Source organism: Leucoraja erinacea, chromosome 3 (assembly GCF_028641065.1).
Source record: "Leucoraja erinacea ecotype New England chromosome 3, Leri_hhj_1, whole genome shotgun sequence".
In the NCBI taxonomy this organism is placed as follows: Eukaryota; Metazoa; Chordata; class Chondrichthyes; order Rajiformes; family Rajidae; genus Leucoraja; species Leucoraja erinaceus.
In genome coordinates, this window is record NC_073379.1 from 37,580,432 (window position 1) to 37,598,399 (window position 17,968).

At 39.6% G+C, this 17,968-nt stretch overlaps 1 protein-coding gene across 1 annotated transcript in view; it reads right to left on the reverse strand.

Moving 5' to 3' along the window:
* ugcg (UDP-glucose ceramide glucosyltransferase) overlaps positions 1–17,968 on the reverse strand; it is a 58,261-nt gene that overhangs the window by 4,407 nt on the left and 35,886 nt on the right. Inside the window, exons 3-7 of the mRNA XM_055632441.1 lie at positions 14,938–15,040; positions 8,309–8,410; positions 6,823–6,935; positions 5,056–5,234; positions 3,512–3,598 (exon numbers count right to left, since the gene is read on the reverse strand). Of these exons, the coding sequence (XP_055488416.1) occupies positions 3,512–3,598; positions 5,056–5,234; positions 6,823–6,935; positions 8,309–8,410; positions 14,938–15,040 (584 nt within the window). The remainder of the gene's footprint in view (positions 1–3,511; positions 3,599–5,055; positions 5,235–6,822; positions 6,936–8,308; positions 8,411–14,937; positions 15,041–17,968) is intronic.

Sequence of the window (17,968 nt, forward strand, 5' to 3'; positions counted from 1 at the left end):
ACAATCTTGAAAAGCAGAGGCATTATCTCAGGTATACCTCCAGGTATTTATTCTTCTAATAGTATCAGTGTTTAATGCTTAACATTTTTCTGTATCATGTTGCTGTTTAGGAAGTTTCTGGAACACTCTGCCTTGTTCTGGTACATTATGGTAGTGACTATACTTGATCGACCATAAAGTACTTCTAGGTTCATGGATTTCCTGCAAGATAATTTACAAACAAGTTTCTTTTCAAATTTATTACTTGTGCCTGCTGTTGCTAGGCATTAGATGCCAGCATTTTTTTGAAAGAAAATCATTTTGAGATTATTTCTCCTTTGAACAATGAAGGCACTTAGATTCACAAAAGGCCAGCAGTGATATGATTCCTGTACCATTGTGATACAATGCTACAAATAGGTTGATTTGAGCACAGGCAATATTATTCAATGAAATCAACCTGCTTAACCACATTGATTATTCAACCTCTATTTCTAACGGTCAAAATATGCTAGAAACTCTCAGCAGCTGACTATGGGTGGAGAGAGAAGAGTTAACAGTTCTGTCCTTCAGAGCTGACACAAGTCAAGGATGCAGTAGGGGGCGCGGATGGAGAGAACAATGAGAATGTCAATGCTAGGGTGCAGACAAGTGAGATTCAATTACACAACTGGCGATGGTGCTGGTTAAGGGTGAGGTGGGACTTTAGGCCACAGAGCAAGGCCATGTTGAATTGCAGCTGATCTGCCTGGAGGAGACAAATTGGAGATGCAAGTAGGAGACAAATAATTGGGAAGAAGAGGAAAACTTAAAGGTACAAAATGTGAGAGAAACATACTGCAGGTGTTGGAAATTTGAAACAGAAACAAAATGCTGGGAACACTCAGGTTAGTCAGCATTTACAGAAAGACGAAAAGTCAACATTTCAGTTTAATGATCAATCAGAACTGGGAAGCCGGCTAAGGTTGGTTATATGAAATATTTGAATTCAAAATATTGAATTGAAGTCCCAAGACTGCAGTGAGCCATTTCAGAAGATGAGTTAACATTTTTCAGGCTTGCACCCGATTGTGTCGGAAGACAGTAAGTGGCCATAAACAAAGAGGGCAGAATGGGAGTGGGATGGAGGATAATTGGCACTGCAAGGCTTAGAGTTGCCCTTTAGGACTATTATGTTCTATTATGTAGTTCCCCAATCTGTGTTTGTTTTTTCCAATGCAGAGGAAAGATTTTCCAATTGGCCAAATTGAATACCGCACACTAAATTGGAGAATATCCAAGTGAATCGCTGTCTTTGCACTGTTCTACTAAACTCCATTGTACAAGAAACAGAATATCATCTACTGATCCAGAGGAGTTGACAGTGGATTCAATTTAAGACAGTCAGACTTTCCAGTGAGCATTAGAACTGGCCAGTTCTGATGAAAGGTCATCAACCTGAAATATCATTTTTTTCCTCTTCCACTAGTGATTAAAAAAAAATTCATTTTTGGGATCTGGGTCTTGCTGGCAAAGCAAGAACTTTTTGCCAATTCCTAATTGTCTTTGGTAAGGGAGTGACAAGGTCTCCACTTTTATTAACCTGCTCCTCCCACATTTGTGTAATTCAATCTCTTGGTCATTTCCCTATCACTGATATTCCCATTGTTCTATTTGATGCCTCTCATTTCTCAATAAAAACCGAACTGCTATGTTGATTTTCTCTCTCCACTGATCCTGGGCCTTGCCTGCTGAATATTTTCAGCAATTTCCGTATAGAAAAAGAGAGATTTTATGCTCAACAGGTGTCTTGACAATCAGTGGATTTTGGAGGTCATTCATACAACATCAGAATGTTTGTTTTTCGTCAGATATTACTTTGATCCCATTCCCACTGCACAACTGAAGACTCAGCTTTTCTTTAATAGGCTAGTTTTCAAGGTCAGTTTATTGTCACATGGTACATTAAGGTACAGTGAAATGTGAGTTACCATTGACTAACATTTTCAATAGCTCATTTGCAAAAATAGTGCATACGCTTAAGTAGAATTATATTTAAATCTCTCAAGTCATGTTTTATAAGATCACCAATGCACCTAAAGGACTTTCTCCTCAACATATCCAACATCACCACATGCTCAATAAAACTGCTCCCAAACATTCCACTCATCCCATCTGGAATATTTGCAGCAATAGCACTTGTCACCAAGTCCTTTACCTACAATTATCCACCCAATGACACGACTAGCAGGTGCAAGGTCAGCCAAGAACACCCACATCATTCTCTTCGGGTTGTTTGTGTTCCCTGCCCAGACCCATATCCTCCTCCACTATAAAGCAGTTTATACAAACTCTGCTGTCTATTCCTTACCACTCATCCTCATGCTTGCTGTGCATGGGTTCTCCAGTACCCCAACCGTTACAAACCAAAGTTAATATTTTCCTGTACAAAAGCTTTCAAAGCTTCCTTACTTTGATCACCTCCTCCAGCCCTAGAATTTTCTGTTCCACCCAGCTTTGTCCTCTTATGCATCCCCATTCCCCCATTCAAACTCCTTATGGGCCTGTCCCACTTAGGCGATTTTGCAGCGGACTGCCGGCGACTGTCAAATAGCCGGCAGTCGCCTGAAAATCCGTGAACTGGGACGGCGACTGTAAGAGTGGAAAACACACACCGCTTCCTTCACCAGCACGTATGAATATTTTAGACAGCGCTCCCCCCGCTTGCCCTGTCTAAAATATTCACATGGTGCAATGCCAAGGTGATACAGACACACACACTGCGATGAACAGGAATGTTGGCGTTGTAAAAAGACGGCTAAAGCACAGTGTACGGTAAGTCCTTTAAAAGAGGAGGGGGGGGGGGAGAGAAGGAGTGGAGACAACTTTTAAGAAGCCGGAGGTACACGGCCGTGAAGCTCGGTGGACATTTAACAATATCCGTCGGTTATCCTTAATTCTGAAAACTACTGCTTACCTTTTTTCCCCCCCAATGAGCCAATTAAATTCACCGGGCAGAACCGGCTCCACCCTACGAAAACCTCGGCCCTCCTGGTGACCCACCTATGGCTCGAGAATTCTCGCTAATCTCCATGGCGGCTTCATTCTAGTTGATGCTAATTTTTCAACATGTTGAAAAATTCACAGCGACCGTAATAAGGTCGCGACTAGTTCCCAGAATGCGGGAACTCCTCACTACCACGAAGGCGACTCCCCGGCAACTACCCGCGAACATGTGGCGACTACATAGTCTCCTGCAGTCGCCTAAGTGGGACAGGCCCATTAGACACAATTTCACCTTCTATCCTCTCCCTTTAAGAATATCTTAAAAACTTTCACCAAGGTTGTCAGTTCCTCTAGCTCTTTAAATTTTTGTGCAATTATACTACTGCAAACAACTCTTTTTCTTTTAAGCATACTATGCTTATGTAGCAATACCAACTGACTGATGTTAACATATTGCACAGAAGTCAGAGTGGTAAAGAATGAGAACGTCTTAATTATTTAATTGATGCTAAAATACAAAATAACTGACAATATTACCAAAACTTACCTGATCATTCTTGACTGGAAGAGAGAAATGGAATAGCTGCCTGAATTTTGCATTGCTACTTGACTTGCCATAGCAAACTTCCATCCCCTAAAAATAAAATAAACATAAACCAAATTCACACCACGCCCACACAATGCATCAAAAAGTACTTCTGAATAAAATTGTGCAGATTACATCCTGCTCAGCTATTGTTTTATTGCAGATGCAGCAATTAGAATTGAATTGAGTTGAATACATTTTAGTAGCCATGTATGTATGCATACAAGGAATTTGCCTTGGTGCTTTGCACGCAAGTAACACGATATACAGTAGAAAATAAAAAATAAAACGTTATAATTTAAACATGTGAAGAATTAAATAAAATACCAGAGCACAAGGAGGCTACAGACTTTTGGCTCTTGAGTAGAGCTACTGCTCGTGGAAAAAAGCTGTTTTTATGTCTGGCTGTGGCGGCTTTGACAGTCCGGAGGCGCCTTCCAGAGGGTAGTGCTTCAAAGAGTTTGTGGCCAGGGTGAGAGGGGTCAGAGATGATCTTACCCGCTCTCTTCCTGGCCCTTACAGTGTACAATTCGTCGATGGAACACATCGTAAGTCAAAGACAAGGATCCGCATGTGCCCACAAAAATTTCCATTGCCAACAAAATATTAAAAGAGGAAAATTTCTCCGACATCAGATGATTTAAAAAAAATTGTCCATTCTAAATTAATCTGTACACTATAAAATGGGTTTGAATGCATTCCTCAAAGGATACAAGGCTTTGGAAGAAATGCAACATAGATTTAACCAGAATGTTACTAAGGCTGCAAGGATTTTGAGTTAGAGTACACAAGGAAGACTTATTTTTCCTGTTACATAGGAGGTTTAGGGCAGTCCGAGGTATTTTGTGTTTGGAAAGATATTGACAGGGTAGCTGGAGAATCATTTTCTCTTGAAGGGATCAGCAGACTTGCATTCAGAACTAGGTCACTCAAGAAGCTTTGCAAAGAGAAGCGTGAAACTCTCTCCAGAAGAATAAATTATAACGGGCAGCAAAAGTGTAACCTATGTAAAGTGCAAAAGCTGAAGGCGTTATCTTAATATCAAATCCGAGCTTGCGAAAACTCTCTCAAAGGCACGTGATAATGAGTCAAATTAAATGGATTACAGGGATATGGATCAAACAATTCCCACATTTTTATGGTACCATTTTTTTTTAGAATGAAGCACATGCATTACCAAGTACAAGAAACTAATACTTCAGCTTAAGCAAACATATAAAATGGGGACAGAAGGCTGTTCCTGCCTTCTGGATAAGAACTTGGGATTGCTGCATGGTCCGTCTTGATAGAAACTAAAATGCCCCAGCTGGAGAAATGCAACACAGAACCAACCATACCAATACTCGATTTCTCAACACCAATGATGCCAACAATAAAAGCAAATTCAGCATATAATTTACACAGGGACATTATAGCCAATAACAGAAATATCCATCGCTAGACTTTGGATAATTTGTACAGAACATAAATGAATTTCCCTACTTATGGATTGTCCAAATACTAACCTGTCTGCAATTGCCTTGGACATAAAATAATCTTCAGCAATATACTGAGCAAAAGCAACAAGTCCCCCAGCCTGATCCAACACATCTTTCCTCATTAAACAAGACATTCCAGTTACACACTTAAAGCCAGTTACATTGGCTGATAGATATGTTCTTGGGTGCGACGTGCCAAAATACACCTGTAAACACAATGTAATCAAAATTCCAGAATCGGGATATATTTTACACATGTTAAAATACAGTAAATATATATATTAGATATTGATTTAATTACTAAAAAGCATAGGATGAATATCACATATTGCACTCGGATGATATCAGCCATCATTCTGCATTAACTCAAGCTTATTATCATGGTGATGAAAGTGGATTTCTTCAACGGGTTGCAAGCAAAGTAGGTAACAACTTGCACCCAAGTTAATTTTGTACGGAAGATAGCCCCACTTTGTAAGAACTCTATTGCATATCCTGGCAATACAAATCGATACTTAATCAGAGCCTCATATTGGCATTATTGAATTAAAACTACAAACTTCAACAAAGCATAATTTAGTAAGTTTTAGATCTTTATGGATGTCATATTAAGAATACATATAAAAGACTACCTATTAAATTTGTCACATTGGGGACCCTCAGACTATCTTTGCTAGCTTTATCTTGCACTAAACCTTATTCACATTATTCCCTCTGTCATGTATCTGTACACTGTGGGTGGCTTGATTGTAATCATGTATTGTTTTTCCACTGACTAGTTAGCACACAACAAAAGCTTCCCACTGAACCTTGAACGTGACAATAAACTAAACTTGTATGTTAAGCACTTGCTTTCGAGTCAACTTGGTTTCACTAGGGTCTAGAAAGGTATTCCATTTTTGACCGTCTAGACCAGCCCATCTTTTAAGAAATTACAAAACTTAACAGATTTTTAAAATAAAAGCTATAAATTTAGTCAAATTTAATCAATGGAACAGGGGTGAAAAACAGCATTAGGACATAACAGATGGGGGAGACTTGAAAAGGATGCAGGTTTAGGAAACCTACTGGTTCTGGAGGGCATATAGAGCAGAAGGGAAATAAAATTTGCTGAAGTTACTGAATGAATCTGTCAGTATTAGTAACAAGAAACTTCATAAGCTCCTAGCACATGTTGGGAGCACATGTTGGGAGCAAGAGAAGGAGAGTGCTTGAGGAACTACCAGTAAGGCAGCATAATGATCTCTATACCAGAATCACTCCAAGCAGTGGGCCAGTTGACAGAACAAAACCAACCAGCATTCAACTGATCTGGAGATGGATACATAAAGCAATAACATACTGCACATGACAAAAGAGTGTTCACTCAAGCACAAATTGATGCTCTACCAGGGGGAATTGGCTGGATTTGAAGAGAGATGAGGCTTTGCGAGGATAAAGGTATCAACTATTAGTTTAGCAGTAGCTGAGCCAAATGGCAGTAGCCAGAAGCGTTATAGCAAATAAAGGGACATACAAAGCTGAGTACTTGAAACTTTGAAAGTGCAACGAAAAATGGTTTGTACTGCTTACTTTCCAGTTTCACTATTATAAATAACACAAGGATTTTCAACAAAATCCTTTGATTTCTTTAGCTAAATTGTTTAAAGGTCTACGACTATTAATAAACAAAGGATCTTCTCCAATAAATTCAAAACATGAAGTTATTAGTTTTTATTTTCAATTATGACTTTTTCTTTCAAGTAAACTGGCCATAAATAGAGTGCTCTAGCAGCCAAATAATTTTGCTCTTACCTGTTCTAAAGTAGCAGCAAATCCCTGTCTGTCTGCAACATATGGCAATCCATGGACCAGACCCACTTTCTCACTCATCATATTGGTCATGTCTGTTAGAGTATCTGGTTTCACTGGACATCAAGGAACAAAGTGAAAGCAGTTTACAAAGTGATCACAGACTTGAATACATTTCCTTAAGAGTTACCAGCTATTTGCGCATTCTCTCTCATTAACTTTCCGTGGAACAAGAATTAACCAACAAGTTGTAGGCCTGGAGAATTTATTAACTAAGTTTCTCCTGGCCTGCTGAATGTTTCCAGCATTTTTCATTTTAGTTTCTGATTCCCAGCATGTACAGAGATTTGCTTTTCAATCCTCAATCAGTTCTAACACAACTCAGTTTTTCTCTCCCCATAATTATCCAAATAATTAGTTTTATATCTCAGCTCCAGCAGATATTTATCTTTCCGATTCTCCTATTAACACCTCCTCCCTGTCAGACGCGGCAACATTAATAGGTCTTCAGAACCCTCACCTAGTTTCGTCATGATAAGATGGATAAGGACTGTTCTCTCCAGACCCGCCATTCTCCATTTGTTTAAAAGGGCCTACGTTCCAAATTTTCTGAAAATCATCACCCTAAAATGTTGACTAATACTTTCTCCACAGATGCTGCCTGGTTTTTTTTTCAGACTTACAGCATTATTTTGTTTTAAATTTACAAATTTCTTCAGACCGAGTCAGGGAAAAGAGGAACAAGAGATATAGAGGGTACTAAGGACAAATGAATGGAAGATATGCCTATATCTCCCATTTCCCTTTCCCTTGACTGTCAGTCTGAAGAAGGGTCTCAACCCGAAATGTCACCCGTCCGTCCGCGCGTTCGCTCGCTCTTGGTGCCGGCGCTTCTCCCCTCAGACTCCGACACACACACACACACACAGCATGTACGGCAGATACCGGTGCGCGCCGAGACCAGGAGCAGGGCGAAGGATGACATCAAACGGGTCATGGCAGCTATTGAAAAAGTCGAACTGAAATATCACCTATTCCTTCTCTCCAGAGATGCTGCCTGATCCGCTGAGTTATTCCAGCCTTTTGTGTCTGTTTTCGGTTTAAACCAGCATCTGCAGTTCCTCCCTGTACAAGGTATGTGCCGTTTTAACTGAATGCATAACTGAAGTCGGGTCGGGTCAAAGATAGGGTCGGGTTTACCGAAATGGCGGAAGTTACGCTCCGTTGCGTACTACACGACAGTCCATTGGATTTTGCAGGAGTGGTCTATCTTGCTCCGCTCTAAGATCCTTGCTCTAAACTATGCTAAGAAAATGTTACAAAAACTCAGGTCAGGTACCATCCACGAAAAGAAAAACTTTCCACAGATGCTGCATAACCCAATTAATATTTCCACCATTTTCTATTTTATTTCAGATTTATAGCAGTTTTTAAAAATAATTATTTGATAAACACATACATTTAGGAACATCTTAAAGATAATTGTTACCTCGAATGCCACTGTCACAGATCCATACAAGTTCATATTTGGCTACCTCATAACCCGGCATCAAGTTATTTATCTTGGGATTAATGCCAACCTTTTTGCCACCTGAAAGTTACAAAGATTCCTCATTGGTATTACCTGATAAACAATTTATCCAAACGCACATTAAAACATTACCTTAAAACATCTGAAAATGGATTATAATTTCACATTATATTTTAATTGTATCACATTTGTCTATTGATTAGATAAGTCAAAGGGACAGACTGAAGCCCTTGCCCTAACCCACAACTGCACAATCAAGGAGACCCAAGGGTAAATATTTCCCTAAACAGTCTTAGTTAAAAATATATAAATAAACCACTGAGAACTTGCGCCACAGCAATAAGTGCTGATGACCCACATTAGCCTCCTCCCATATTTGCACCATCCCACCCCAAAGAATTATCCTTTCAGTTCTCCTTCATAAATGCCCCATTTAAATGTATTTGAGCCATTTGCCTCACTCGTTACGTGTGTTGGAAGTCCCACATACAGTGCCCTCCATAATGTTTGGGACAGACCCATCATTTATTTATTTGCCTTTGTACTCCACAATTTGAGATTTGTAATTAAAAAAATCAAAAAAAAAATCAGATTGTCAGATTTTAATTAAAGGCATTTTTATACATTTTGGAAATCACAGCAGTGCTTGTACATAGTCCCCCTCATTTCAGGGCACCATAATGTTTGGGACACAGCAATGTGATGTAAATGAAAGTAGTCATGTTTAGTATTTTGGTGCATATCCTTTGCATGCAATGACTGCGTGAAGTCTGTGATTCATGGACATCACCAGTTGCTGGGTGTCTTCTCTGGTGATGCTCTGCCAGGCCTGTATTACAGCCATCTTTAGCTTATGCTTGTTTTAGGGATCAGTCCCCTTCAGTTTTCTCTTCAGCATATAAAAGGCATGTTCAATTAGGTTGAGATCGGGTGATTGACTTGGCCACTCAAGAATTGACCATTTTCTAGCGTTGAAAAACTCCTTTGTTGCTTTAGCAGTATGTTTGGGATCATTGTATTGCTGTAAATGAACCGCCAGCCAATGAGTTTTGAATCATTTGTTTGAACTTGAGCAGATAGGATGTGTCTATACACTTCAGAATTTATTATGCTACTACCATCAGCAGTTGTATCATCAATGAAGATAAGCGAGCCAGTACCTTCAGCAGCCTAACATGCCCAGGCCATAACACCCCCACCACCATTTATACATTTCACAGATGGGGTGGTAAGCTTTGGATCTTGGGCAGTTCATTCTCTCCTCCATACTTTGCTCTTGCCATCACTCTGATATGTTAATTTTTTGTCTCATCTGTCCACGAGACCTTTTTTCAGAACTGTGGATGCTCTTTTAAGTACTTCTTGGCAAAATGTAACTTGGCCATCGTATTTTTGCAGCAAACCAGTGGTTTGCATCTTGCAGTGCAGCCTCTGTATTTCTGTTCATGAAATCTTCTGCGGACAGTGGTCATTGACAAATCCACACTCCTGAAAAGTGTTTCTGATCTGTCGGACAGGTGTTTGGGGATTTGTCTTTATTATAGAGAGAATTCTTCTGTCATCAGCTGTGCCATCCCTTTGCCATTAGTAAGCTCACCAGAGTTCTCTTTCTTCTTAATGTTGTTCCAAACAGTTAATTTTGGTAAGCCTAAGGTTTGGCTGATGTCTCTAACAGTTTTATTTTTGTTTCTCAGTCTCATAATGGCTTATTTGACTTTCATTGGCACAACGTTGGTCCTCATGTTGATAAACAGCAATAAAAGTTGCCAAAGGTGATGAAAGACTGGAGGAAAGACTAGGGGGTGCTGAGAGCTCTCTTATACCTGCATGAAGGAGGCAATTAAACACACCTGAGCAATTATAAACACATGTGAAGCCATGTGTCCCAAACATTATGGTGCCCTGAAATGGGGGGACTATGTATAAATACTGCTGTAATTTCTACATGGTGAAACCAAAATGTATAAAAGTACCCTTTAAAATCTGACAATGTGTACTTTAACCACATGTGATTTTTTTCTGCTACAAATCGCAAATTGTGGAGTTCAGAGGTAAATAAATAAATGATGGGTCTTTGTCCCAAACATGATGGAGGGCACTGTATGTGAAGAAAGGTCCCAGTCCCAGAGGATATAATTGGCCCTTCATTAGCAAACGAACCCTCTTACCACAAATAAATACATCAAGACACATGAATATTCATTAACAGTTACAAACACAAATTATGTGCCAAGTATTTTCTGAAACCACAAGTAATGTTGAGATCAGCATCAGAAATCTATTAGACTCGTCATAAAATCACAGGAACTGCAATCATAAGTCTTGCATGTCATTAATTAGTGCGGTAGGTTTAGCCAGTTGAGCTCATACCACTGAAAGAAAAAGCATTGAGTAACATACATATTTCCTTTATTTCTAAATGCTTGACTCAAAGCAGAAACTAATATGTTTAACAAAGAAAAACAGTAATTGCAATGTTTTAAAAAAAAAAAGCTTCGGCACAACTGAAAACATGTGCTAGGAAGAAGATAGAATGAACGGGAAGATATAAAGACATAGATGGAATGTCAAAAGGATGTTCCTTTACATGGTGGAGAAATTACCCAATAAAATGTTAGTCATTGTCTCCTCCACTACTTTATCTATTGCTCTTGCCTCATTCTTACTACATTACAAATGAGATGAAGAATACTAAGGTAGACAAAAATGCGGGAGAAACTCAGTGGGTGAGGCAGCATCTATGGAGAGAAGGAATAGGCGACGTTTCGGGTCGAGACCCTTCTTCAGGTCGAGACCCTTCTCAGGTCGAGAGCCTTCTTCAGGTCGAGACCCTTCTTCAGGTCGATGTCGGGGGGTGGGGGACAGGAAAAAGAAAGGAAGAGGCGGATACAGTAGGCTCGTGGGAGAGCGGGGAAAGGGAAGGAGGGAGAAAGCAAGGACTACCTGAAATTGGAGAAGTCAATGTTCATACCGCTGGGGTGTAAACTACCCAAGCAAAATATGAGGTGCTGTTCCTCCAATTTGCGCAGGGCCTCACTCTGGCAATGGAGGTGGTCCAGGACAGAAAGGTCGGATTCGGAATGGGAGGGGGAGTTGAAGTGCTGAGCCACCGGGAGATCAGGTTGGTTATTGCAAACTGAGCAGAGGTGTTGAGCGAAGCTATCGCCAAGCCTGCGCTTGGTCTCACCGATGTAGAGGTTAAAGTAGAGATGTAGCGATGTGCAATAGAACCACATATTTTGTACCACTGAGCAAAACAATCCAATGTGCTGTACTACTTAAATTGTACAGTACTTGAAGCATTTTACTGGGGTTGGGTTAATTTATTTTCCAGTTGTAGTAGCTACAACATTGAAAGCAGATAATTTAGTTTAGTAGGTCTAACAGATGTTTGTGCTCCCCCAAACCTGCTATAAACTCAATGTATCTAACCATGTATACTTCACTTCCCATTCATAGCTTTTTGCCTTCAACCTACCATTATATTCAGTAAATTACTTAAATAAAAATGCACAAATAATGCAGAAGGAAAACACATTTAACTGATTCTGGAACTTAATTGCTTAACATTATACAGAACAAGAACAGGAGGAAGTCATTTATACAGTTGGGATCTTCTGCTGTTCTTCAACATTATGGCTGATTAATAACTTAATACCACTTACTCAGCTCTGATTACATCCCTTGATATCCGTTCAACATATGTCTTAAACATTTTCAACTAAGCATCCAAAATCTACTAGAGAAGGAAGCTTTAAATTTCCATTGTGTAGGTTTAAAGGGGCTTCCCGATCACATCTTCATTAGCCCATAATACAGGAGCTTGAAACTCAAAATAATTCAAGACAAATTTCTGTGACTTGTCCTTAATTAAAAAACATTAAACTCTCATTTCACTCTGGTAAATGTGCGCCACACTCCCATGGCCGATATATCACACGATACAGAATAAATTCTGTACTCTTGTTGGGGTTTGACGAGTGTTAAGTAAAAACAAACTTCCTCTTTGCATTATAACTTCCTTTAAATAATGAGTGACAGTTCATCTGTCTTTTTAATTACTTTTTATCCCTTCGCATTAAATTTCAATGCACATGGGCACCCAAATTCCATTAGAAACATAGTACCTTAACCATTAATATAATTTTCCAATTTCCCTTTCTTGCAAACTTACTTATATTCAATAGCATCGGCATTCTCGCTTAATCTGTGACCCTTTAACTTCTCATTCTTACTAGCGCAATTTACTGAGCTATTTAGAAATCTAGGTAATATGAAATTACAAACATTCGGAGAACACCAGCTGATATAGTTGACCAATCAGAAATAATTTTCACTCCTAATCAGAGATTTTCTATCTCCCACTCAATTACCCAGTTACCAGTAACATGATTACTTCCAACTCATATTTTCATTTTTTTTTTTGCTAAAAATGTGTGGAATCTTACCTGTCCATTTTAATCCCATTACCACCTGACAACTTTCTACCTCTCTCACGAAACAATTGTTAACAGCTGGGTTATTTTTCACTGGGTGGCACGGTGACACAGTGGTAGAGCTACGGCCGTACAGCACCAGACCCAGTTCCGATCTGACTACGGGTGCTGGTCTGTACGGAGTTGTACATTCTCCCAGTGACCAGCGTGGGGTTTTCCCGGGAGCTCCGGTTTCCTCCCACACTCCAAAACCCACAAGTTTGTAGGTTAATTGGCTTGGTATAATTGAAAATCGTCCCGAGTGTGTGTAGAATAGTGTTAATGTGCGGGGATCACTGGCGGCGCTGGGGATCCGTGGGTCAAAGGGCCTGTTTCTGCGCTGTATCTCTAAATTAAAACTAAACTAAATCAGTGCTGTATTACTGATCAGTACAAAATGTCACCAACAGAGGTTTATAGATTCCAGCAAAATCCTTGCAAATAATATTAAAACGACAGCTCAACAATTAGCCAATTTCTCTCACTCTTTTCACAATATTGTTCAATTCTAAACAGCCAATTCACAAACTTGTAATGATTTTTAAAGCAGGAACCCAACCGTGATGGCACAAAAAGACATCAGGGAAAAGTAATTGCTAATTGAATGTTGAGAAAAGCTAGGGAGAGAAGGCAATAGGACAGTGAGTGAAATTATAATGTACAATAGTAGAAACACTTCTGAAAGGTGAAAAAGCTAATTCACTTCCATCATATCAGACACAACAGACCAACTCAATCTTCAGCTTTCTCTCTGCATCCACCTGTTCTATTTTCAAAGGTAACACCACCCAAAGCAATTTAGAGAGCAGCACATGTAGACAGAATCTGCATAAATGTGGTATGAATTTATAGAAAAATATTCTTATATGCTTTCATATTAAGGAAGCTTAGGAGCTTATAATTAAGGACGTTTGCAAATCATGTTTTTAAGTGTAAAGTGAAGCAAGCCATTCTTCCATGTTTTACTTGTGTTACATCCATACCATATAGATTGGATTATTTTTGAATAGTTTTCATGCACTAATGCAATGTTTCTTTCTTTCTCTACCACTGCCTTATTATTTTGAACAGTAAAATTCATAGACTTTCCTAAATTATTTTAGCAATGGGCTGCTAAAAGCATTTTCACAACTTACAAATTAGCAGCAATTAGTGATCACTGATATAATCTCATAGCACACCTGGCAGTTATATAAAATCAAACAAAGTTAGCAACTTCCTAACACAAACATCATAATAATAGCACTCTTACAATACACAGTCAAAATGTGTAATATAAAGTTATGGCTGTATTTGTTTAATCATTTCCACACCAAGTAGCAAAATCCCATGCCAACGATGTCCATAGCCTTCATGGTGTTAGAGGTTACGAGGTTATGTCATGGCAGTCGTGACATGGCAATGGTTGTGCAATTGAATGTTAAGGATGGTGTTTGAATTGTCAATCAAGTAGGTGACTGTGTCCTTAAGTGGCAAAAGGTTGGAGTTGACACTATACCCATCCAGGTAAGTGGAGAGCATTCCAGCATTGATTTGCTTTGTAGATGGTCTAGAAACTGATTTGCCATGGGGCAGCTCACTGTTTATGTCATAAATGTCTTTATTTCTATAATCAGCAGAACAGAAATGATGATGCAATGTTAGAATGGAGATGAGGAAGAACATCGTTAACTAGAGCATGGTGAATCTGTGGAATTCATTACCAGATGGCAGTGGAGACCACGTCATTGAATATTTTTAAAGTGCAGATTAATAGGTTCTTAATTAGTTAGGGCGTCAAAGGTGACAGGGAGAAGGCAGGAGAATGGGGTTGAGGGAAAACTAGACCATGATCTATGGTGGAGGACTCGATGGGCCGAATGGCCTAAATCTGATCCAATGTCTTATGCTAGAAAACGAGCCATTACATTGCTAAACATTTGCACTAAAGTTGTTATCGGAGCCATCTTGATTTTGGTACGGATATTCATTTATGTACATATGAATGCTATGAAAACAAAAATAGAGAAATTACAAGCACGTTTTGCGGAAATAGACATATTATCAATTTAAATCCAGCTAAACATCAGTTTCTGTCAGTACCAGGAATAACTTTATATTAAATCTGCTTACCAATAAACACTTTGGCATCCACATTTGGATATTTTCCCAGCAGCTTTTTACACACATCAATTGCAGGGTCTTCGTGGTCTTGTATGCAAAGGAGTATTTCAAACTGGTATGGGTAGGAAAGGAGAGCAGAGGTCAGGGTCTCAGTTTAACACCAAAGATGGGGCTTTATGGAAACTCACAGGTAATTAACATCCTTAATTAATTGTGTAAATTAAAGTGAATCAATCATCTGGTTTTTATGCTCCTCTGGCATTTCAAAGACCAATACAGCACAGGAAAAGGCTCTTCAGACCACAAGGTAGACATAAAATGCTGGAGTAACTCAGCGGGACAGGCAGCATCTCTGGAGAGAAGGAAAGCCCAATCCTTCTCTCCAGAAATGCTGCCTGTCCCGTTGAGTTACTCCAGCATTTTGTGTCTACCTTTGATTTAAACCAGCATCTGCAGTTCTTTCCTATACATCATCAGACCACAATATCTGTACCAAACATGTTGTCAAGACCAACCTTTATCTGCCTGCACATAGCCCACACCCCTTCATTCCCTGCACATCCATGTGCTTATCAAAAAGTCTCTTAAATACCACTATCGTGTCTGGCTCCACCAGAGCATTCCAGGCACTCGCCAGTATGCCTGGATTAGAGGCTATTACTTATCAGGAGAGGGTGGACAAAATTTGATTATTTTCTCTGGATTGCCGGAGGTTGAGGGGAGACCAGAAAGAGGTGAATAATGTTATGAAAGGCATAGACAGGAGAGACAGAACCTTTTTCTCTACAGGGTGCAATGCCAGAATAGAGGCCATAGTATTAGGTGGAAGGAGTAAAGTTTAAACATAATGTGTGGGGAAACTCTTTTTTTTAATTTTTTTTATTTTTTAAACAGGGTGACAGGTGCATTGTGGCATTTAAGAGGATCTTAGATAGGTACATGGAGGGATATGGATCATGTGCAGGCAGATGAGATTAGTTTATCTTGGCATCATGTTCAACACATCCATTATGGGCCGAAAAGCCTGTGCTGTGCTTTTAAATGTTCTGAAGAAATGTTCAAAGTTTGAATCTACAATTCTCAAAAATACTAAATATGATTGTAGTCTTGAAAACATGGCTTATACCAATCATTGGATCATTGGACAAAACATAATCTGAATAAATGATCTGAAGCCTGACTTCGGTGGTGGGAAAGATGCTGGAGTCAATTATTAAAGAGGTAATAATGGGGCATTTGGATAGCAGTAAAAGGATTCGTCCAAGTCAACATGGATTTATGAAAGGGAAATCATGCTTGACTAATCTTCTGGAATTTTTTGAGGATGTGACAAGTAAAATGGATGAAGGGGTGCCAGTGGATGTAGTGTATCTAGATTTTCAGAAAGCCTTTGATAAGGTCCCTCACGGGAGATTGGTGACTAAAATTAGAGCACATGGTATTGGGGGTAGGGTGGTTGACATGGATAGAAAATTGGTTGGCAGACTGGAAGCAAAGAGTAGGAGTGAATGGGTCCTTTTCAGAATGGCAGGCAGTGGCGAGTGGAGTGCTGCAAGGCTCGGTGTTGGGGCTGCAACTGTTTACCATATATATTAATGATTTGGAAAAGGGAATTAGGAGCAACACTAGCAAGTTTGCGGATGACACAAAGCTAAAGCTGGGTGGCAATGCGAACTGTGAAGAGGATGTTAGGAGGTTGCAGTGTGACCTGGACAGGTTGAGTGAGTGGGCAGATGCGTGGCAGATGCAGTATAATATAGATAAATATGAGGTTATCCACTTTGGCGGCAAAAACAAGGGGGCAGATTATTATCTCAATGGGGTTAGGTTAGGTAAGGGGGAGCTGCAGCGAGACCTGGGCATACTTGTACACCGGTCACTGAAAGTTGGCTTACAGGTACAGAAGGCAGTGAAGAAAGCTAATGGTATGTTGGCCTTCATAACAAGAGGATTTCAGTATAGGAGTAAAGAGGTTCTTCTGCAGTTGTATAGGAGTAAAGAGGTTCTTCTGCAGGTGAGACCACATCGGGAGTATTGGGTACAGGTTTGGTCTCCTAATTTGAGGAAGGACATCCTTATGATTGAGGCAGTGCAGCGTAGGCTCACGAGATTGATCCCTGGGATGGCGGGACTGTCATATGAGGAAAGATTGAAAAGTCTAGGCTTGTATTCACTGGAGTTTAGAAGGATGAGGGGGAATCTTATAGAAACATATAAAATTATAAAAGGACTAGACAAGCTAGATGCAGGAAAAATGTTCCCAATGTTGGGCGAGTCCAGAACCAGGGGCCACAGTCTTAGAATGAAGAGGAGGTCATTTAAGACTGAGGTGAGAAAAAACTTTTTCACTCATAGAGTTGTGAATTTATGGAATTCCCTGCCACAGAGGGCAGTGGAGGCCAAATCACTGGATGGATTTAAGAGAGAGTTAGATAGAGCTCTAGGGTCTAGTGGAGTCAAGGGATATGGGGAGAAGGCAGGCACGGGTTATTGATAGGGGACGATCAGCCATGATCACAATGAATGGCGGTGCTGGCTCGAAGGGCCGAATGGTCTCCTCCTGCACCTATTTTATAAAAATTAAAAAAAATTAAAAATGCTTCCAAATTGTTGGAAATCTAATTTACCAAAGACTGAGGCGTCATATCCAAAATAAGCTCATAGCGACATCTTAAAAATCTAGCTTCAATATGTCTTTCTAGAGATATAAATAACACGTTATAAATATTTGTAAGGCAAGAGTTAAAATCAAATCACACAACTTGATAGCAAACTAGTAAGCAGGTATTTAAAAGCTTTATCAGAGATAGATTGAGACACTTGAAGGGTTTAAGCTAATATCTAGAATTTAGCACAGCTGAATATACAGACAAAAACATTAACTTGTTAGTTTAAAGCAGAGGAATTAATCAATTACCATTAGATACTATGCCAAATGGTCATTTTGTACATGCAAAGAAAGGGTTGCCAGAATCATTGATACTAGAACTTGTAGGAGATCAAGTTCAGGAAACTTTTCCAGCACCCTCACTCAAATAAA